Below are 22416 nucleotides of genomic sequence, written 5' to 3'. Positions count from 1 at the left end.
CTAAATCATTGGTTCTGTATAGCAGGTTTTCCAAGGCCCAAATTAGTCGTTTTTCCTATTAAAATACAGACAGGGCAAAAATAAAACAAAACGTGACCTACAGTGAGTCCTGATTCAAATGTTTGAGAACCACTGTTATGTATAGTCAGAGGGCAGTGTATGAGCCTAGTGAACATTGTCCTTGGGGTTGGTTAGGTAGGCCTATCCCATGTCTGAACTACACCTACAGTGGGGGGGGGGGAGGTTTTGATCCCCTGCTGATTTTGTACGTTTCCCACTGATAAAGAAAGGATCAGTCTATAATTTTAATGGTAGGTTTATTTGAACAGCGAGAGACAGAATAACAAAAATAAATCGAGAAAAACGCATGTCAAAAATGTTATAAATTGATTTGCATTTTAATGAGGGAAATAAGTATTTGACCTCCTCTCAATCAGAAAGATTTCTGGCTCCCAGGCGTCTTTTATACAGGTAACGAGCTGAGATTAGGAGCACACTCTTAAAGGGAGTGCTCCTAACCGCAGCAGTAAAAAAGACCGGTCCACAGAAGCAATCAATCAGAATCCAAACTCTCCACCATGGCCAAAACTGACTATGACCACAAGAACACCATCTCCACCGTCTAACATGGAGGTGGAAACATTATGTTTTGGGGGTGTTTTTCTGCTAAGGGGACAGGACAACTTCACCGCATCATTTGACAGGGCAATGTACTGTCAAATCTTGGGTGAGAACCTCCTTCCCTCAGCCTGGGCATTGAAAATGGGTATTCCAGCATGACAATGACCCAAAACACACGGCCAAGGCAACAAAGGAGTGGCTCAAGAAGAAGCACATTAAGGTCCTGGAGTAGCCTGGCCAGTCTCCAGACCTTAATCCCATAGAAAATCTGTGGAGGGAGCTGAAGGTTTGAGTCGCCAAACGTCAGCCTCGAAACCTTAATGACTTGGAGAAGATCTGCAAAGAGGAGTGGGACAAAATCCCTCCTGAGATGTGTGCAAACCTGGTGGCCAACTACAAGAAACGTCTGACCTCTGTGATTGCCAACAAGGGTTTTGCCACCAAGTACTAAGTCATGTTTTGCAGAGGGGTCAAATACTTATTTCCCTCATTAAATGCAAATCATTATAACATTTTTGACATGCGTTTTTCTGGATTTTTTTTGTTGGTATTCTGTCTCTCACTGTTCAAATAAACCTACTATTAAAATGATAGACTGATCATTTCTTTGTCAGTGGGCAAACGTACAAAATCAGCAGGGGATCAAATACTTTCCCCCCCACTGTATCCTGTTCTATTAGATTGAGTGGAAACCTTGTGTCTAAATAATAATGAATCGAATAACAAATCTAAACCACGAGACTCCTATGCCAGGTCCGGTCTGTTAGATTTCATCTAAACCTTGTGACCTACGCCATTTATTTCCTGTTAGATTGAATCTTGAGTCAGTTATTATTAGACTGGATGACGACCCCTTAAGACAACAGTTAGATCTGTGTGCCTGAACAACACCATTTCGTTCCTGTCTACATAATGAATCTGTAATAAAAACTAAACCTTGTTTGTTTCTATTACTACACCGTGTCTGTTAGATTGAATAAACAGTTTCTTTCTGCTATATTCCAGGGGCCAGTTCAGTCGTTAGTTGCCATAGTGACATTTAACGATGTTCTAGAACTACTCTGTAATGGTGATCTAACTAGGATGTACATGTTAAGCTGTATCATTTAGGATTAATGCATGTTTCACTTCTAGTCCTCCTTTTCTTTGCTACATTCATTCCTTCTCCCCCAATTGGAAGAAGAATGATTACAAAACAAGATGTAGAGGAGGAGGATGTAGAGGTGAGTATAGAGAGAGGAAGGAGAGGACATGGTGGAGGGGTTAGGCAGTGGTGCCCACTCCTGCTGCAGCTGGTGTGTGTTGTGATGTTGGTGATGCTGTGCTGTTCAGGGCTTTTCCTCGGTGTCTCTGACCCCCTCTCCTCCTGCCTCCACCTCCTGACTTGGGCTGGAGGAGAACAGTCACAACAGAACAAGTGTTACTAAATGTTAAGCCAAGCACACAATTGACAACCACCTCTAACTTTTAGATAATATTTGACTTTAAAAATGAGAATAGACAAATTCTCATTGAAAATAGTTTTTTTATTACACAACATTAGTTCAGGCCTAAACGTCATTTTAATGTTTTCATTCAAGTAAATAACCTTTTTAGTACTTTTAGAAGTCAAAGTTCAGGCTTGCACAGGAAAACACTCTTTAGTGTTGGGATAAATGAAAGTCATGGCAGTACTTCTTTAAGACAAATGGCGCTGGTGTTTCCTTCCCTCGTTCCGTTTACCTGGTTCTCTTTGTTGCCGTCTTTACATAGCGTCTCCTCCTCCCCCACTGTCTGACGCAGACAGCCAACAAGACAGACGGAGGGAGAGGGTGAAGGAGAACGAAAGAGTGACGGGTGGGGGAAGTGTTAAGGAGGGGACGGGGAGACAAGTTTAATGGACGGAGGTCAGGAAAGATGAAAGGAACGAGTGATGGGTCCGACGATAATGGAGGAGAGGAGTGAACGAAAGTGGGATGAGGAAAAAAGATTTAAGTGGAATGAAAATTGAGAGCGGAAGAGAGGAATATTGGCAGACGAGTGAGGGTCAAGGAAAGAGGGCATTTGGAAAAAAAAAAATAGGGATTGCGAAAGACAGGGTGATGAACAATCAAAAGCGCGGGATTAAGAGAGAGAGAAACGAGATGGAGGGGCATCGGAAGAGAGATTAGCCAGCATATTGGAAAAGAGAAGAAAGCTGCTGTTATGACACACACGCCAACCCTGTCCAACTTTTCGAGTACCATACGCGCACGGCATATTTTAGAGTACCATACGCACGCGCCAAATTGGGGTTAGATTTAGCTTTACGCAGCAGGGCATCAGGGTAGACTTCTTTGTGGCAAACAGTTCCTCTGGCAATCATTGAAACCATATTGGTAACGAGGGCACTCAGCATGTCTGAGCAAATTGATTTTGTCCCCCCACACCAAAGGCAGGTTGAAATATTAAAACAAACGCCGAACCAATTATATTAATTTGGGGACAGGTCGAAAAGCATTAAACATTTATGGAAATGTAGCTAGCTCATTTGTCCTGGGATATAAACGTTTAGTTGTTATTTACCTGAAATGCACAAGGTCCTCTACTCCAACAATTAATCCACACATAAAATAGTCAACTGAATCGTTTCTAGTCATCTCTCCTCCTTCCAGGCTTTTTCTTCTTTGGACTTTATGGCAAATGGCATCTAACTGGCTGACTACACCGTTCACGTTGCATAATAAATTTAGACATACTTATTCAATTATTGCACCCACACTGCACGCGAGCGTCTGCGTTGTCAAGGGCTAAAATAGAAGTCAGTTCTGTTTCTGACGCAGATCGCGCTGCAAGTCCTGCCTCTCCCATCTCCTCTTTCCTCATTGGTTTATAGAAGCAGCTACCCACGTGCCAACTCCTCATTGGTTATACCCACGCGGGTGACTGAAAGACGAATGAGGTCAGTGCCGGTAATGCACCTAATTTATGAAAGTTGACAATCGCAATATAAAGTCAAGAGAAGAAAAGGCCTGGAAGGAGGCGATTCGGTAGACTGTTTTATGTGTGGATTAATTGGTGGAGTAGAGGGCCTTGGGCATTTCAGGTAAAATAACAATGTTTATATCCCAAGACAAATTAGCTAGCAACAATAAGCTAGCTAAATAGGACAAAAATAGCTAGCAACAACAAGCTAGCTAAATTGCCATCAATGCTTATCGACCCGTCCCCAAAATAATACTCTAAACCAATTACATTAATTTGGGAACAGGTCGATAAGCATTAAAACATTGATGGCAATTTAGCTAGTTAGTTCGTCTTTCAATCACCCACGTGGGTATAACCAATGAGGAAATGGCACGTGGGTACCTGCTTCTATAAACCAACGAGGAGCTGGGGAGGCAGGACTTGCATGGGAGAGGGAGAGGCAGGACTTATTTTAGCGCTTTTATTTATTTCATCACTTGGTCAGTAGTTTACAGACACTCAATTAGTATTTGGTAGCATTGCCTTTAAATTGTTTAACTTGGTTCAAACCTTTTCGGGACGCCTTCTACAAGCTTCCCACAATAAATTGGGTGAATGTTGTCCCATTCCTCCTGAGAGCTGGAGTAACTGAGTCAGGTTTGTAGGCCTCCTTGCTTTCCCACACATTTTCTATAGGACTGAGGTCAGGGCTTTGTGATGGCCACTCCAATACCTTGACTTTGTTGTCCTTAAGCCATTTTGCCACAACTTTGGAGGTATGCTTGGGGTCATTGTCCATTTGGAAGACCCATTTGCGACCAAGCTTTAACTTTCTGACTGATGTCTTGAGGTGTTGCTTCAATATATCCACATAATTGTCCTTCCTCATGATGCCATCTATTTTGGGAAGTGCACCAGGCCTCCCTGCAGCAAAGCACCCCCACAACATGATGCTGACACCCCTGTGCGTCACGGTTGGGATGGTGTTCGTCGGCTTGCAAACCTCACCCTTTTTCCCTACAAACATAACGATGGTCATTATGGCCAAACTGTTTTTTTGTTTGTTTCAACAGATCAGAGGACATTTCTCCAAAAAGTACGATCTTTGTCCCCATGTGCAGTTGCAAACCGTAGTCTGGCTTTTTTATGGCGGTTTTGGAGCAGTGGCTTCTTCTTTGCTGAGCGGCCTTTCAGGTTATGTCGATATAGGAATTGTTTTACTGTGGATATAGATACTTTTGTACTCGTTTCCTCCAGCATCTTCACAAGGTCCTTTGCTGTTGTTCTGGGATTGCTTTGCACTTTTCGCACCAAAGTACGTTCATCTCTAGGAGACAGAACGCTTCTCCTTCCTGCGTAGTATGACAGCTGCGTGGTCCCATAGTACACAAGTATAAACACTATTGTTTGTACAGATGAACATGGTACCTCCAGGCATTTGGAAATTGCACCCAAGGATGAACCAGACTTGTGGAGGTCTACACATTTTTTTTCCTGAGGTCTTGGCTGATTTCTTTTGATTTTCCCATGATGTCAAGCAAAGATGCACTGAGTTTGAAGGTAGGCCTTGAAATACATCCACAGGTACACCTCCAATTGACTCAAATTATGTCAATTAGCCTATCAGAAGCTTCTAAAGCCATGACATTTTCTGGAATTTTCCAAGCTATTTAAAGGCACAGTCAACCTAGTGCATGTAAACTTCTGACCCACTGGCATTGAGTGAATTATAAGTGAAATAATCTGTCTGTAAACAATTGTTGGGAAAAATTGAGTCCTGCACAAAGTAGATGTCCTAACCGACTTGCCAAAACTAGTTTGTTAACAAGAAATTTGTGGAGTGGTTGAAAAACAAGTTAATGACTCCAACCTAAGTGTATGTAAACTTCTGACTTCAACTGTAGTCCAATAATGATGTATTAATCTCCATGTCCGTTGACACAAACTCCATACATGTCTGTGTGGTGCAGCTCGAGAATCAAGACGTTAGAAATTACATCCACTGAGTGAATCTATTTAGATGTTAAATAAAAAAATAAAAATCAGGCCCCATTCATTTCTGTGTACTATTAACTCGGATCTCGTACATGGACAGAGAATTGCATAGTTGGTACGCAAAATGCTGTATGTTGGCAGGTCTGCACACACACAACACTAAAGACATGAAAGCATACAATGCAGCAGGGTAGAGTTTAACTTTCCTCCTACTCTTCTAGCAAGTCATTATATTACCTCTTACTCCAGGATGTTCTCTAACCCCCTCCCTTAGTTAGAAATATTTTGTGTAGAACAGATGATTGTCTGTCATGTAGAATTGGGAATTATGTCAGCTCTACTCATTACATCTCTGTCCAAGCCCCTCCCTCTACCTAATCCCCTCCCTCCTCCAGGTGTTCGTTCTAAGCCTCGGCCTCCCGGTAGCTCTGCAGTAGCTGTCCTGTGTTGTGGCTGTACCCAAGTGTTCTGTCTAATCCCCTCCTCCATGTCTAATGCTGCGTTCATAACCAAGTGGGAAGGCGTTAATTACCAGTTGTGAAGTCGTAAATACCACTTGAATGCATTCACGTGCTTTGAACTCGTTGAGAAAAGCTGATTGGCTAATGGCCAACAAGCTGCATCAACCATAATCTTGCTTGTAAACCAAGTAGTATTAAAAACAAATATTAATAGATTATAGATAATGAATTAAAGATTATAGATAATTAATTAATTATAGATAATTTCCTTAGTCGAAGACAGAGGTCAGCATGTGGGAGAAGTCAGAGCTCAGGGAAGATAGATGAGTTACCCACTAGTAATTACCAGTAGGAGGGGGCGTTCAAGTGGATTTTTCCCAGTCGTATGTGGTAAATACCACCTTCCCACTTGGTTATGAACGCAGGGTAGTCCCTTTCTTCACCAGTTGTTCAGTCTAAGCCCCTCCCTACCCCGGTAGCTCACCGGTAGCTGTCCTGCGTTGGGGCTGTCGGGCCGCGGTGCGGATCCTGCCTCCTCATTGGCTGACGTGGTGCCCTTCTTCGTGGACTGCATCTTGGCCTGCTGGGCCTTGGTGACTGACTGGAGCAGCTGGAGAGACACACGTACAGGTGGAGTTTGTTAGGAGGTAGTCTGGGACCCTTTAGAAAGAGGTACAAGCCCTTCATAACCCCTTATAACACTTGCCATGTGAGTGTGGTCAAATCTGGTGAAGAGACAGTGAGTTATTGTAACATTGTGAAATGTTTCTCTAAAGGGGTTTAATGCTCCATGACCTTTTATAAACTTATGACCATTCATAACCCCTTACAACTAGTTATAACCCCATACCTTGGTGATGGTGCCCACAGCCTTGGTGCGTCCCTCTCTGAACACCAGTCTCTGGTCTGTGTGGAGGTACTCAGGGGTCTTGATGAATCTGAAGTGGACTGAGGCCTTGTCCCCGGTACGTAGACAGTCTCTGTTCATGGTCAGAATGGTGGCTGTCTGTCTGATGCTGCCACAGTGCACTGAGGGAGAGAAAGTCGGAAAAATAACAAATTGACATACCAGTGGCATAGCAACTGTGGACGTGTCCCATTGTCTCATTTTTGTGTGATTGTAGGGGACAAAGACCTAATATGAATATGGCTGAAACTTTAATGCTAAATTGAGCATTGCCACAGTATACAAGCGATCACGAACACACCCACACGTTTGAAAGCCGCTCACCCATAGCCTGGTATCGTGGTGATATGGTGGTGGGGTGGTGCAGGACCAGTATCTCAGCCATGAACTCCCAGGTAGCCTGCGGTGTTAGTCTGGGAGAGATCATCACCATCCCCTTCCTGATGGAGGAACGCTTGATCTGGAGGAGAAGAAAGAGAGCGGGATGAAAAAGGGGCCCGGGTGGGAGAGGGGAAGAGGATAGAGAAACATTAGGACAGACATTGTGTCAGAAATGTGCCGATTGAGGATTTTTCCAATGGGAGTCATCCATTGATGGATTATGGACAGAGAATTTTCTGGAGAAAAAAAACTAATTGTCCATCTTTTTACATATTCAAATGTCGCTGACTTGAGCTGATCTTTTGACACACAAAAACAGACAACTTATGAATGCAAGTACGACTTCATCTGTGTTATTGTGTCCCTGTGTGGTTGTAGCCTTACAGTCAGATGCCTAAAAACACACCTTTTTGAGTGCGAAGGAGGCGGTCTGTCCCCCCCGGACCTCTTTGACTGGCATCCTCTTGCGGTGGATAGATTTGACAGCGATGGAGAGGAAACTGCCCAGGGGGTCTGGGCCGAGCAGCAGCGTGTCATTGAGTCGTATCAATCCACGTAACGTAGTGCCGGATACTACTGTGCCCACACCCTGAGGAGAGAAAGGAGACGTCAATACAACACAGGTTGTTAAATGATTAGAGTGTGTGTGTGTGTGGTGTTGATGGTTGTGTGTGTGGACTAACCGGTACTGAGTAGGTGTCATCGATCTGGAACTCGGCAGGCTCATCTTCTCTATAGGAGGTTTTAGAAGACAGTAGGTTGAGGAACATCTTCAGAAGGTCCATGTTCTCTCCTGTTACATTGGAGACCTGGAAGATTGGACACATCCTAGGGAGAGACACAGAGAGAGAGAGAGGGGAGAGGAGAGGGGAGCAGGGAGAAGAGAAAGGAAGAAAGACAAAGATGGGACGAAGAAGGAAAGAGTGGAGGAGTAAGGTGACATACGTTACCCATAAATCAATTCAAATGTTATTGGTCACATACAAAATGTTTTGCAAATGTTATTGCAGGTGTAGCGAAATGCTTGTGTTCCTAGCTCCAACAGTGCAGTAATATCTAACAATTCACAACATTACACAAACCTCAAAATAAAATGGAATTAAGAAATACATAAATATTAGGACGAGCAATGTCGGAGTGGCATTAACTAGAATACAGTATATTAACATATGAAATGGGTACAACAGTATGTAAACATTATTAACATGACCAGTGGTCCATGTCTATGTACATAGGGCAGCAGCCTTTAAGGTGCAGGGTTGAGTAACCAGGTGGTAGCCGGCTAGTGACAGTGACTAAGTTCAGGACAGGGCACTGGGTGGAGGCCAGCTAGTGATGCTATTTAACAGTCTGATGGCCTTGAGATAGATGTTTCAGTCTCTTGGTCCCAGCTTTGATGCACCTGTACTGACCTCGTCTTCTGGATGATAGCGGAGTGAACAGGCAGTGGCTGGGGTGGTTGTTGTCCTTGATGATCTTTTTGGCCTTCCTGTGACATCGGGTGCTGTAGGTGTCCTGAGAGCAGGCAGTGCTTCCCCGGTGATGCGTTGGGCAGACCGCACCACGCTATGGAGAGCTCTGCGGTTGCGGGCAGTGCAACTGTGAGGTTCTTAGGGACCAAGCCAAATTTCTTCAGCCTCCTGAGGTTGAAGAAGCGCTGTCTTCACCACACTATCTGTGTGGGTGGACCATTTCAGATTGTCAGTGATGGGTACGCTGAGGAACCGAGGACAGAGAGCAGGGAGAGCTTTTCGCCTTCTCCGCTGCGTTCCTGTTGATGTGGATGGGAGGTGTGCTCCCTGTCTCCTGAAGACCACGATCAGCTCCTTTGTTTTGTTGACATTGAGGTGATTTCCCTAGCACCACTCCGCCAGGGCCCTCACCGCCTCCTCATGAAACATACACCTCCGCCTTTCTTCTTCCAGGAGAGTTCCTTATTCCCGTCTGTGCGATGTACTGAGAACCCAGCTGGCTGTATGGACGGGGACAGTATATCTGGAGAGCCACGATTCCGTGAAACAAAGTATGTTACAGTCCCTGAGCTCATCTACTTTATTGTCCAGGGACTGAACATTAGCGAGTAATATACTCGGAATCGGTGGAAGGTGTGCACGCCACCCGAGTCGGAATATAGAAGTCCACTCCAAACACCTCTTCTGCCCGGTGGTGTTTTGGAGCAGCCTCTGGGATGCGTTCAGTTGCCTTGGGGGTTGCAAACAAAGGATGCAATTCAGAAAAGTCTTATTTCTGTTTGGGTCGCTGGTGAGTTACCGCCGCTCTGATATTCAAAAGTTTTCTGGCTGTGTGTAATAACACAAAAAACGTTCTGGGCCAATAATGTAAGGAATAACACACACACACACCAACAAAAATACTGCACATTTGCTTAGGAGCTAGAACAGAGGTGCCATGCCTGTCGGCGCCATTTTACACACAATGTGGCAAACTGTTCAGATGAAATCAGGAAAAGGACCAAAACCACCACAAGGAAACTGTGTGTTACTTCACTGGTATTTACCTCTCTGAGCTGAAGTTGGATGCAGTGACGATAACATCATCTTTGTTTTGAACCAGTACAGGGATCTTTCTACATCCTGGGGACTTCAGTAACCTCTGTAACAGATGCAGTGTCTCTGGAAAACACACACACAATTATTAACACACATTGTGTTCATTTGTTAACCAAACAGACTAACGGGGAGGAACTACCTGGATTTTTCCAATAAAAAAAAAAGAAGTTACATTTCACTATGATTAATTATCATGTTTTAATGATTTGAACAGGGCCATGTTCCACAGTCCATCTCTCACCTGCTAGGATGTTGGCTGGACACATGTCTATCTTGGTCACCACTACAAAGACTGGTACATTCAGGGCTAGAGCCAAACCTAGATGCTCCTTGGTCATCCCTACAATACCTGCATTACTGCCCACCTAGAGAGGAAAGGAGAGAGAGATGTAGAAGAGTGAGCGAGAGAAAGTCACTGACACAGTAAATGTCTGTGGTGATAAGCAACTGACCATGTGTGAACGAAAACAAACACACCACCCCCATCTCTCACCATGAGCATACAGAAGTCTGGTAGGTGTCCGGTCATTCCAAACACAGTGGTTTTCAGATACTTCTCGTGGCCGGCCAGATCTATAAAGGTGATGACCTTAGAGGACCTCTCACAGATCTTAGTCCAGTCCAGACTGCCCCCGTGATTGTCTGGCTTATTCACCACCTAGGAGCAGAGACAGAGAGAGGTTGGTTTAAATCAGAGTGCTGGACAACACGCTAGGGTCAAGATGAACCAGGCTCTAAGTCAGCTTCGTCCTGTCACTCTCCATCTCCTGCCCATGTCATCCCTATCTAACTTAAATGTCCATAGTGACTCCTAAGTCAACACCAAGTCATTATCTTACATGTCCCTCCTGGTCGAAGCCCAGGATGTCATTCCCCACACTGCTGGTCCTGCCGCTCTCCATCTCATGTTTGTGTCGGAAGAGCTTCTGCCTGGCGAACCCCCTGCCGTTGTCCAGCTCCCCGTGGGTCAACACCCCCAGCAGGGTGCTCTTACCGGCATCCACGTTACCCACCACCGCCACCCTGTATGTGAAGGGGAGAGAGAAGTTAAAGGACAGAGAGCTGTTATGTGCAACACCAAATGTTGCAGAACACTGATCCTGAAAGCAAACCAACTTCTTCTCCCTCTGAGAAGACCTAGTAATAAATTAACGAATGTCTCTCTTCCCCCCCCTCCCAGCATCCCATTCTCCCTCTGAGAAGAACTAGTAATAAATTAACAAATGTCTCTCTTCCCCCCCCTCCCAGCATCCCATTCTCCCTCTGAGAAGACCTAATAATAAATTAACGAATGTCTCTCTTCCCCCCCTCCCAGCATCCCATTCTCCCTCTGAGAAGACCTAATAATAAATTAACGAATGTCTCTCTTCCCCCCCTCCCAGCATCCCATTCTCCCTCTGAGAAGACCTAATAATAAATTAACGAATGTCTCTCTCCCCCCCTCCCAGCATCCCATTCTCGACTTGTCGGTGGATGAGGTAGTCTTGTACTCCCCCTCCCTCCTCACCTCACTTCCAGGAAGTCCTCCTCTCCGACCCGTCGGCGGATGAGGTAGTCTCGTACTTTCCCCCCTGCGTCACTACGTTCTCTCAGCAGGATCATGTCTGCCTCTATCTGCTCACACAGGGATTGAACAGTGGCCACTGACGCCTCCATGTCCCCCTCGTCCAGACCATAGTCACCTCCGTCTGATCGAGAAGGGGGGGGGAGCAGGAGAGAGGATGTAAGGAGATAGAAAGCCGCACACTAACCACACTGCCCATTACTCTGAGAACGCCCATGCTTGTGGCTTTACCCAGACATAAGGCCTTAATTACAGGGTACTTTACATCAGTTAATGTAGCTATAGTAGTTCCATTAATGTTTGGGCAAATTATAGGAACAATGGAGCAGAAGCTGAGAAGGTGGAGGCTTGTCGTTTTGCCAACTGACCATTAAAAGGGTTAAATCAGGATAAACATGTTAGCTAGTGTTTTTCAGACTAAACTGGCTAAGGATGTTACACTCACTGATAAACATTTGAATGGGGAACCGATGCTTAAGATACAAGTGCCTCACTCCACGGACCTCAGACCGATCCAAATGTAGCATGCATCAGTCAAGAAAACAATTAAAAAAATGTTTTGGTTATAATACATTCTTTCTACCATCCGAAAATACCTCTTATATTGTGACAACTGATGCACCCTCTCTTTCAGTGTTGAACTGCATGTAGGTCCAACTCTGTTGACAGTCATTGATCTACAAGTAATTCTGCATGCCAAATAAACCCAGGCAATACAAGTAGCCTAGTCAACCTGCGCACTGTGCCCAGCTTTGGGGGTTGACACTAGTCTGACTGGTCCCAGATCTGTTTGTGTTTAAACAACAGACAAAAAGCACAACTGATCTGGGACATCAGGTCTGTGTTCTGTAAGGGGGTCACCGTAGATCTGGGTTCTTATTGGAGATGTTTACACATGAGGACCATGTGTTCTGTTGTGTGGTTTAGGTATATGGACCGAAAATAAGGTAGGAAAGTAGGTTGACCCTTCTGACCTGAGCCCACTCCCACAACATAAATGGTCTCCCCACATCCTTCATCCATCCTCTCTCGGAGTTGCCGTAGTAACGAGTCATACTGTTCTCCTGTGGGGCTGACCAGAGTCAGCTAGGAAAGAGAGAAAATATATATTTTAGGTTCATTCACTGGTGTTACGGTTGTTTGATAAATTGACAGAAACTTAGATAAATGTGTTAACAATAACATTTTATTGTAAACTGGACTTGGTGATGCATCTAAATTTACAACGTAAATAAAAAAAACGTAACATTACAGTTTATGTCCAGTAGAGGACAGGGCAGAATAATACTAACAAAAAAAGTCAGAACGGCCAGACAGACAGCATGCAAATATTGAAGCAAGTAGCTAGAAGCTAGGCCTGGGTCGTTTGTTGATGTTACAATGCCCCAGCTAACACGCCTGACTCAGTTTAAACTTCAGTTTAGAATGCAATGAGTTTAAAATCAGCTGTGTTTGCTAGGGATGGGGGAAAAGTGACACCAAATCAGGCTCCCGAGGACTGGACTTGCCCAGGCCTAAATCTGGTCAAATCATCTTTGGTTGTTTCGCCAACTGTAGTGTCTACACAGTGGCACATATATACGTGTCATTCATTCATCATTGCATGTTTTGGTGGGTACTGGTCACTCGAAATGATACGTGTCCGGTCATACGTCAACCAAATTAAATGCTATTATAAAATTGTCACTTTCATAAAAATAGCAACATATTTTTGTTCAAGCTGTGGTCAAATTGAAATCCACGCATTTATATGCCATGTAGCTAGCTTTTGCTGAGTCGAGAGCAGGGCCTACCTTGCTAGTAAAGTCTAAATGATCCTCGGACTCGCCGTTAACATTCTCTCCGTCTTCGAAGCACTCTCCCCCTGAAAGGTCGTCCCCACAGTCCGGTGCGAATATAGAAACTGGTACTACGGATTCCTCTTTCAGTAATGTCCCTGGGGTTAGCCCTGGCTCTATTGCTGCCAACGACGCCATCTCCACAAACCTTTAGGAAAAAAAAGTAATTCAATCGCAAACTGCTAGCATAACATAGCTAAGCTAACGTTAGCTCACAAATCAAGCTTGCTACTGACACCAACATATTATGATGCAATGCATGCAACAATTTCGTACAGCAACTGCTTACGGTTTAAATTAGGCTAAAATGTTCCTAACTTTGAAATTCAGGTTGTATTAGTAATGTTAAGTAAACATATAAATTCAACATACCAGAAGTAGCAGTGTACATACAAGGTTTGCTTAGGTAGCCTACTTGAGTGTGGCCCGCCCCTATATTAAATACAGAAACGGGATTGGCTACAGTACTCAAAGCTCCACCCTCCTACCCCAGGTGCTTGAACGTTGACAGGTATTCAAAAAACAATGGAATTATTTCACAGAAACATTTTTCTCTTAAGACTTCTGACTCTCTTTGAATGTGTCATATGCACACGTAATATAGTGTGTGCACGATTATAGAAACGCCTTACAGCAAATATTTGAATAAAATATTAAAATACTGTATGGTAAGTAATGTGTGTAGTAGCTATATTGACCACTAGATCGTAGTTTCATTGGTCAAAATACAGTGGATGGACACCTACATTGACTGTACTAGAAAGGATCAAATGAATCACTAAAATGTTTTGTTGTGTAAGACTCAGAAAGACCCTACTACAGGCTGAAAGGGAGAAGAATAAAACGAGAAAGAATGAAACAAGAAAGAGAAAGAAATCAAATAGATAGAGCCCTCCACCCTGTTGAGAAATATGTCCCAAATGGCACCATATTCCCTACATAGTGCACTACTTTTGACCAGAGCTCTATGGGCCCTGATAAAAAACAAATGTCTACACTATATAGGGAATATGGTGCCATTTGGTACGTTCTCTGGCAACTCACTCCAAATATATTTGACTATCTTCCAGTGGAGGCTGCTAAGGGGAGGATGGCTCATACTAATGGCTGGAATAATGGCTGGAGTGGTTTCCATGGGGTTGATACCATTCCATTGACTCCATTCCAGCCATTACTATGAGCCGTCCTCCCCTCAGCAGCCTTCACTGCTTCCTTCTATTGCTTGGTTGGAAATGTAGGCTAGTGATATTCTTGGCCCTGATTGGTCACCACTTTTACAACTCATTCTCTTATTGGCTAGTACACAATTCTAAACCCTGCCCTTTCTACAATACCAGACTGTAAAATGAAAATTGTCTCACTTTTCAGGCTTTTTCTGCTGAGATTTCAGAAAGAAGTCCGCCAAGATGGTATGTATGACTGTAATTCATTCAGAACTATTCTTTTATCAACTTTCTCTGCTTTCAAACTATCTACACACTATAGCATGTCAGATACATTGTTTAAACACCTTCCTTTCAAAGGCAAATCAATACAAGGTAGTGGAACAGGGAGTTAGCTGGTAAAGTTTGTGTGCAGCTCCTGAAACTGATGTTTGGCTTTGATACTGTGTTATCATGATTATTATTATCACAGTACACATAACCTTGGGACAACTGGAATTGAATATGAGTCTGGGATTAAAGGACTTTCATTGACAATATTATTTATTCTACTACAGTGACAGTCCATAAAATCAATATGTGGTTCTTTGCAATAGTGTTCCTTATCTTGATGTACTTTGAATTATTGTGAGTGGTTAGAGTCTGGAGATTAGTTGCATTCAGGGTTGTAAAAAGTAAGAGGATGACACCTGTATATTCTACAGACTTTAGATCAGGGCTCTCCAACCCTGTTCCTGGAGAGATACCCTCCTGTATGTTTCCACTCCAACCCTGTTCCTGGAGAGATACCCTCCTGTATGTTTCCACTCCAACCCTGTTCCTGGAGAGATACCCTCCTGTATGTTTCCATTCCAACCCTGTTCCTGGAGAGATACCCTCCTGTATGTTTCCACTCCAACCCTGTTCCTGGAGAGATACCCTCCTGTATGTTTCCATTCCAACCCTGTTCCTGGAGAGATACCCTCCTGTATGTTTCCACTCCATCCCTGTTCCTGGAGAGCTACCCTCCTGTATGTTTCCACTCCATCCCTGTTCCTGGAGAGCTACCCTCCTGTATGTTTCCATTCCAACCCTGTTCCTGGAGAGAAACCCTCCTGTATGTTTCCATTCCAACCCTGTTCCTGGAGAGATACCCTCCTGTATGTTTCCACTCCAACCCTGTTCCTGGAGAGATACCCTCCTGTATGTTTCCACTCCAACCCTGTTCCTGGAGAGATACCCTCCTGTATGTTTCCACTCCAACCCTGTTCCTGGAGAGAAACCCTCCTGTATGTTTCCATTCCATCCCTGTTCCTGGAGAGAAACCCTCCTGTATGTTTCCATTCTATCCCTGTTCCTGGAGAGAAACCCTCCTGTATGTTTCCATTCCATCCCTGTTCCTGGAGAGCTACCCTCCTGTAGGTTTCAGCTTATCAACCAGCTAATTATTAGAATCAGGTGAGCTAGATTAGGGTTGTAGATGGTAGGATACCCAATAGTTCAGCAGTCTAGAAATATTCTGTGTCACAATATAAATGTGGCTAACTTTGTTGCTTTGAACCACAAGAAATGTACAACGTCAATGGATTCTATCCCCAACGAATTAGAGTTTTTGAGAATTCACTGGAGACTCCACCTGTTTGATGATTAACGTCATAATTGATCTGAGATACAGAGACAGGTGTTGCAGTGTTCCAAGGTACGCCCCAGGTATAGGGTCTAACTGCTATATCTTCTACGTGACTAATACCATGTGATACCAGGGACATTGACCCACTGATACAGAGGACACAATGACTACCATTTATTAGCTCCAACCAATGATTGTTTGAAGGGAGGTATTATGTGAATCTCAATAGCATCATTGACGATGCAGTGTCGCACGCACGCACGCACGCACACACACACACACACACACACACACACACACACACACACACACACACACACACACACACACACACACACACACACACACACACACACACACACACACACACACCACAGATTGTGGTACAGACAGAGGGTGTGGTGGGGTCTCACCTCGTCTTTGAATCACCAGTTTCATCCTCTATTTGTTTTTGAGTCTCAGTGTTGTAAACCATTTCTGACTTTACTACCTCCTTGTGACCACTTCGTGACCATCTCAACAGTCAAACATTCAAACAACGTTTAGTTCCCGTTTGCCTGCTTTTATGACCCTGTGTTCTGTATTTTATGACTGATCCCAGATATGATTGTGCAAACATGGCGTGACAATGACCATAGGAGTCGTCTAGTACAAACAGATCTGGGACCCGGATATGGTTTTATTACCCCTGGGTGTTTCACTCACTACCCCAATAAGGTTGATCATTAACACTGAACCAGATAACCTGACCGTAGGTTCTGTTCCCGTGGTTCCATGTGCACCACAGACGTGCTGATACGAATCTGTAAAGCACAGGTGGCTGGTGGCATCTTAATTGTGGAGGACGGGCTCATAGTAATGACTGGAACTGAATGAATGGAGTGGTATGGAACTCATCATGGTTTTCCATGTGTTTGATACTTTTCCATTCACTCCATTCCAGCCATAATTATGAGATGTCCTCCCCTCAGCAGCCTCCTGAGCTGTAAAGTTTATGCAGTAGTACATGCCACAGTTATGGATAACAACGTTTACAAAAACACAAAGGTCATACAAAGTTCATACAGATGTCATTGACACTTCAGGAGGATCAACTAAAGGTTCATAGCTCCATCGTCATGTCAGCTCCATCGTCATGTCAGCTCCATCGTCATGTCAACTCCATCGTCATGTCAACTCCATCGTCATGTCAACTCCATCGTCATGTCAACTCCATCGTCATGTCAACTCCATCGTCATGTCAACTGGGCCTAGATGAACATTATCCCTGTTATGGGAACCAAACTCTGCAGACCAATGAGTTTTATTTTCACCACTTCTCATTTACTCTGTCTGCTATTTGTACTGTTGATTTGGCAAGGTAACTGTTTTCTATGAGCTCAGTGCAGTAAGACGCTTATTACTGTGTATTTATCCCATTTGTTAACCCCATAGTTGTCTAATTTCTCCTCTCTTCTTCCTAGCCGTTCCGTGTGGAGGAGATGTCCTTCAAGCAGGGTCAGGAGATGACGTTCACAGGGAAGACCAAGTCTGGAGCCTCTAGGTAAGATCCTGACACTTCACCTTTCAACCCAAACCCAACACAGTGTTTCCCCTAGCATTAGTCCTAGAAACCCACTGCTCACTCCCAAGATTTAGCAGAACCCTGACACTCTTGGTTTCAATTGAATGTTTTGGTGCTTGTAGCCCTGATTGTACTTTTGAGGTATATGGGAAACACTGCAAACAGTGCACGTACAAGTCACTATTGGTTTCAACTATTGGTTTCAACTATTGGTTTCAGTGTTTGTAGCCCTGGATGTCACATTGGGGGCCTTTGCAGCCCACAATATACATACAAGAAGGTTGTCACGGTTATTGACATGGTTTCATTTCAATTTGGCTAAGCAAAATCAAACCACGAGCATAGAGAACTTATTGTGTTACATTTTTTGGGCTGAATTATCATATCTCATTTCCTGTTTCATTTTATCTCTCCCTCCCTCTCTCTCTTTCTCTCACTCTTTCTAAATCTCCCTCCTCCTCCACACATAGTTTCTCCATCAACATCGGCCACGACAGTGACAACTACGCCCTCCACTTCAACCCTCGTTTCACCCACGGACAGATTGTGTGTAACTCTCTGTCTGGAGGAAGCTGGGGAGACGAATTCAAGGAAGGCCACTTCCCCTTCCAGGATGGAGAGCAGTTCAAGGTGTGTGTGTGTGCTCGCGTGTGTGTGTGTGTGCTCGCGTGTGTGTGCTCGCGCGTGTGTGTGTGTGTGTGTGTGCTCGTGTGTGTGTCTGATAAGGTAATAATCACCAGTTTAACATTTGGTCATAGGTCAGTCTGGTCACACAGTCTGTTGACTCCAACTGCAAAATATAATATGTAACGGTTATAGAGTCCACAGTTAGTCTACACTGGGGATTATAACTGCATCTATTGTATAAGTAGGAGATACACGTTTTATAGTTTAGTCATCTCAATGGCTCATAGATTTGGCTCACTAGGAAGCCAGTGTAAGCCCGCCTAACTGTTGAATTGAATCATTACTAATAAGTGATTAACCAGGAGCCATACAAATAAAGTCTACAGAAATGAAGCAGTAGATCATTATAACATGCCTCAAAGATTCTAGCCTCCCATGCCTGACTGCTACAGACTGCAGACTACAAGACACATGGCTGGTAAATTAGATTCTAAACATTTCTCTCTCTCTCTCTTTCTGTCTCTCTCTCTCTCTGTCTCTCTCTCTGTCTGTCTGTCCAGCTGGTCCTCAACTTCACCAATGAGCAGTTCTACATCAAGCTGCCAGACGGTCACATGATGGACTTCCCCAATCGCCTTGGCGACTGCAAGTACAACCACATCATGGTTGACGGAGATGTCAAGGTCATCAGCTTCAAGGTCAAATAGAGGTGGACCTTTAACCTCTGACAGTTGTCTAAATCCTTTGAAACAATACCTGTGAATTTATTTATACCAACTCAGAGCTCTTATTGTGTTCGTTGTGTAGTGAGAGGAAAACCCACTAGGTGGCGCCACTGCCAAACGCACTTCTACCTGAAACCTGTGGAGAGACAATTCCAGATGTGTTAATAAAACCGCTGTGAAAGCAAACAATGTTTTCAATATTTTTATGTGGCCTTTGTACAATCTTTGAATGCTTTTGGTGTGTCCTTAACGAGAGCCTGAATCTTTATTTCCTTACTCACTAGTGTTGGAGATAGAAACACAAGCATTCCGATGCACCTGCAATAACATCTGCAAATCTGTGTACGCAAGCAATAAACTTCGATTTGATTTAGTGTATTCTCTTTTTCTCTTTCCCTCTCTCTCTCGCAAAACTCCCCCATACTCGTATAGCGGTCAGTCATGACATCATCAGAGCGAGACACATTACTGTTTATTAGACTGTAGCCTGGGTGTTAATCCTATTCTGCACACACACACACACACACACACACACTAGTGTAGCCTGGGTGTTAACCATGGTCTCCCACCATAGAATAATTGACTGTGAACTCACTAGGTCAGTGTACTCACTTATACAGTCTATTGTCACTGTCCTGCCTGTCTGCATGTTAGTCTGTCTCCTGCCTGTCTGTCTGTTTGCCTGCCTCCTGTCTGTCTCGTGCCTGTCTATCTGTGTCTCTGTCTGTCTGTCTGTCTGTCTGTCTGTCTGTCTGTCTGTCTCCTGGGTGAACTGGAACATCAGTAGAATGAACTCACACTTGGCCTTCTAGGAATTTTAGTAGCTTTTTAGTAGTAGTAGTGGTTGATACCAATTCAATGCTAACTCTCTTTACGACAGATGTTAATCAGTGCTGAGTCATGACTAAGGCTGAGCAACAAGCTATCAAGGATGGCTGGCAGCCTAGCGGATAGGGCGTAAGGCCAGTAACCAAAAAGTTGCTAGTTCAAATCCCAGAGCCGACAAGGTGAAAAATCTGATGTGGCCGTGAGCAAGGCACTTCACCCTAATTGCTCCAGGGTTGTCATTGATCATTGGCTGTGACCTCCCTCTCTGATAGGTGTCTCTGAGTGTCTCAGGGGGAGTTGGGTAAAAAAACACATCCAATTCACACATGTGTATAGGACAATTATGTGCAATACGACAAATATAATTCAGTTAACAGAGGACCAGCTTTTGATTAGATATTGACTGACATAAACTGGACTCAAGTAACTAACTTTCAGTTAAAGTAATTAAGTAAAGAACTGTCAGTTGAAGGACAATTAATATCAATCAACTCAAGTGATTCAGCCCAAATGGTTTGTATACAGTTGAAGTCAAATACATTTAAACTCAGTTTTTCACAATTTCTGACATTTAATCCTAGTAAAAATTCCCTGTCTTAGGTCAGTGAGGATCACCACTTTATTTTAAGAATGTGAAATGTCAGAATAATAGTAGAGAGAATGATTTATTTCAGCTTTTATTTCTTTCATCACATTCCCAGTGGGTCAGAAGTTTACATACACTCAATTAGTATTTGGTTGCACTACCTTTAAATTGTTTAAAACTTGGGTCAAACGTTTTGGGTAGCCTTCCACAAGCTTTCCACAATAAACTGGGTGAATTTTGGCCCATTCCTCCTGACAGAGCTGGTGTAACTGAGTCAGATTTGTAGGCCTCCTTGCTCGCACACGCTTTTTCAGTTCTGCCCACAAATTTTCTATAGGATTGAGGTCAGGGCTTTGTGATGGCCACTCCAATACCTTGACTTTGCTGTCCTTAAGGAGTTTTGTCACAACTTTGGAAGTATGCTTGGGGTCATTGTCCATTTGGAAGACCCATTTGCGACCAAGCTTTAACTTCCTGACTGAGGTCTTGAGATGTTGCTTCAATATATCCACATAATTGTCCTTCCTCATGATGCCATTTATTTTGTGAAGCGCACCAGTCCCTCCTGCAGCAAAGCACCCCCACAACATGATGCTGCCACCCCCGTGCTTCACGGTTGGGATGGTGTTCTTCAGCTTGCAAGTCTCCCCTTTTTTCCTCCAAACAGTTCTATTTTTGTTTCATCAGACCAGAGAATATTTCTCCAAAAATACGATCTTTGTCCCCATGGTGGTTTTGGAGCAGTGGCTTCCGCCCTGCTGAGCGGCCCTTCAGGTTATGTCGATATAGGACTCGTTTTACTGTGGATATAGAAGCTTTTGTACCTGTTTCCTCCAAAATCTTCACAAGTTCCTTTGCTATTGTTCTGGGATTGATTTGCACTTTTCGCACCAAAATACGTTCATCTCTAGGAGACAGAGCGCGTCTCCTTCCTGAGCGGTATGACGGCTGCGTGGTCCCATGGTGTTTATACTTTCGTACTATTGTTTGTACAGATGAACGTGGTACCTTAAGTTTGGAAATTGCTTTGTAAATTGCTCCCAAGGATGAACCAGACTTGTGGAGGTCTAAAAAAAAATTCTGAGGTCTTGGCTGATTTCTTTTGATTTTCCCATGATGTCAAGCAATGAGGTACTGAGTTTGAAGGTAGGCTTTGAAATACATCCACAGGTACACCTCCAATTGACTCAAATTATGTCAATTAGCCTGTCAGAAGCTTCTAAAGCCATGGCATAATTTTCTGGAATTTTCCAAACTGTTTAAAGGCACAGTCAACTTAGTGCATGTAAACTTCTGACCCACTGGAATTGTGATACAGTGAATTATAAGTGAAATAATCTGTCTGTAAACAATTTCTTTTTAAATTATTTGTGCCATGCACAAAGTAGATGTCCTAACCGACTTGCCAAAACTATAGTTTGTTAACAAGAAATTTGTGGAGTGGTTGAAAAACTAGTTTTAATGACTCCAACCTAAGTGTATGTAAACTTCCGACTATCCAAGCGGTCCAGTCTATGTTGTGGTTGTGTAGGTCCTGTTAGTCTATTTTGGCAGGATGAATAACGCTAGACATTCCTGAGAGACAATTTACAGGACAACACGAAGAGACCTGCCTCAAGGCTTTGGAATGTTGCATCGAGGGACCACATTCCCTGGTGAGAGGCGGCGGTCTGGAGAGTGTGTGTGTGTGGGGAAGGTAGGGGTAGGTGTGGGGGGGTAGGGGGAAGTGTGGGGGTGTAGGGATAGGTTTGTGTGTGTGTGGGGGGGAAGGTAGGGGTAGGTGTGTGGGGTAGGAGTGGGTGGGGGAGTGTAGGGGTAGGTGTGTGTGTGTGTGTGTGGGGAAGGTAGGGATAGGTGTGGGGGAGGTAGGTGTGTGTGTGTGTGTGTGTGTGTGTGTGTGTGTGTGTGTGTGTGTGTGTGTGTGTGTGTGTGTGTGTGTGTGTGTGTGTGTGTGTGTGTGTGTGTGTGTGTCTGTGTGTGTGTGAGTGGTGTCCATCATAGACACATAGAGTGAGGAAACTAGCCACCAACGGGAGACACACAGTGCATTCT

At 44.0% G+C, this 22416-nt stretch overlaps 2 protein-coding genes across 3 annotated transcripts; one reads left to right on the top strand and one right to left on the bottom strand.

The window, feature by feature from the left end:
• Window positions 1-1182: 1182 nt before the first annotated feature.
• LOC106564425 (GTP-binding protein 1) lies at window positions 1183-13706 on the bottom strand. Of its 2 annotated transcripts, XM_045691002.1 has the most exons (15): window positions 13635-13706; window positions 13218-13410; window positions 12399-12510; window positions 11368-11548; window positions 10700-10883; window positions 10354-10518; window positions 10102-10225; window positions 9809-9923; window positions 7974-8118; window positions 7697-7879; window positions 7234-7369; window positions 6853-7031; window positions 6487-6612; window positions 2344-2394; window positions 1183-2010 (listed from the first exon to the last, which is right to left on the bottom strand). In XM_045691002.1, exons 2-15 carry the CDS (start codon window positions 13398-13400, stop codon window positions 1885-1887), a joined length of 2010 nt encoding a protein of 669 aa, XP_045546958.1. In that variant the 5' UTR covers window positions 13401-13410; window positions 13635-13706; the 3' UTR covers window positions 1183-1884. The 2 variants fall into 2 exon arrangements, with proteins under 2 accessions (XP_045546958.1, XP_045546959.1); XM_045691003.1 differs by lacking the exon at window positions 2344-2394 and having other exon boundaries at window positions 1185-2010.
• A 782-nt stretch (window positions 13707-14488) lies between these two features.
• On the top strand, window positions 14489-19328 carry LOC106564424 (galectin-2). Its single transcript, XM_045691004.1, has 4 exons — window positions 14489-14671; window positions 17498-17577; window positions 18069-18228; window positions 18786-19328. Exons 1-4 carry the CDS (start codon window positions 14669-14671, stop codon window positions 18930-18932), a joined length of 390 nt encoding a protein of 129 aa, XP_045546960.1. The 5' UTR covers window positions 14489-14668; the 3' UTR covers window positions 18933-19328.
• Window positions 19329-22416: the final 3088 nt, after the last annotated feature.

This window comes from Salmo salar, chromosome ssa12, assembly GCF_905237065.1.
Source record: "Salmo salar chromosome ssa12, Ssal_v3.1, whole genome shotgun sequence".
Taxonomy (NCBI): domain Eukaryota; kingdom Metazoa; phylum Chordata; class Actinopteri; order Salmoniformes; family Salmonidae; genus Salmo; species Salmo salar.
The sequence above is the reverse complement of the archived record's forward strand: the minus strand, read 5'-3'. Positions and strand labels throughout refer to the sequence as shown.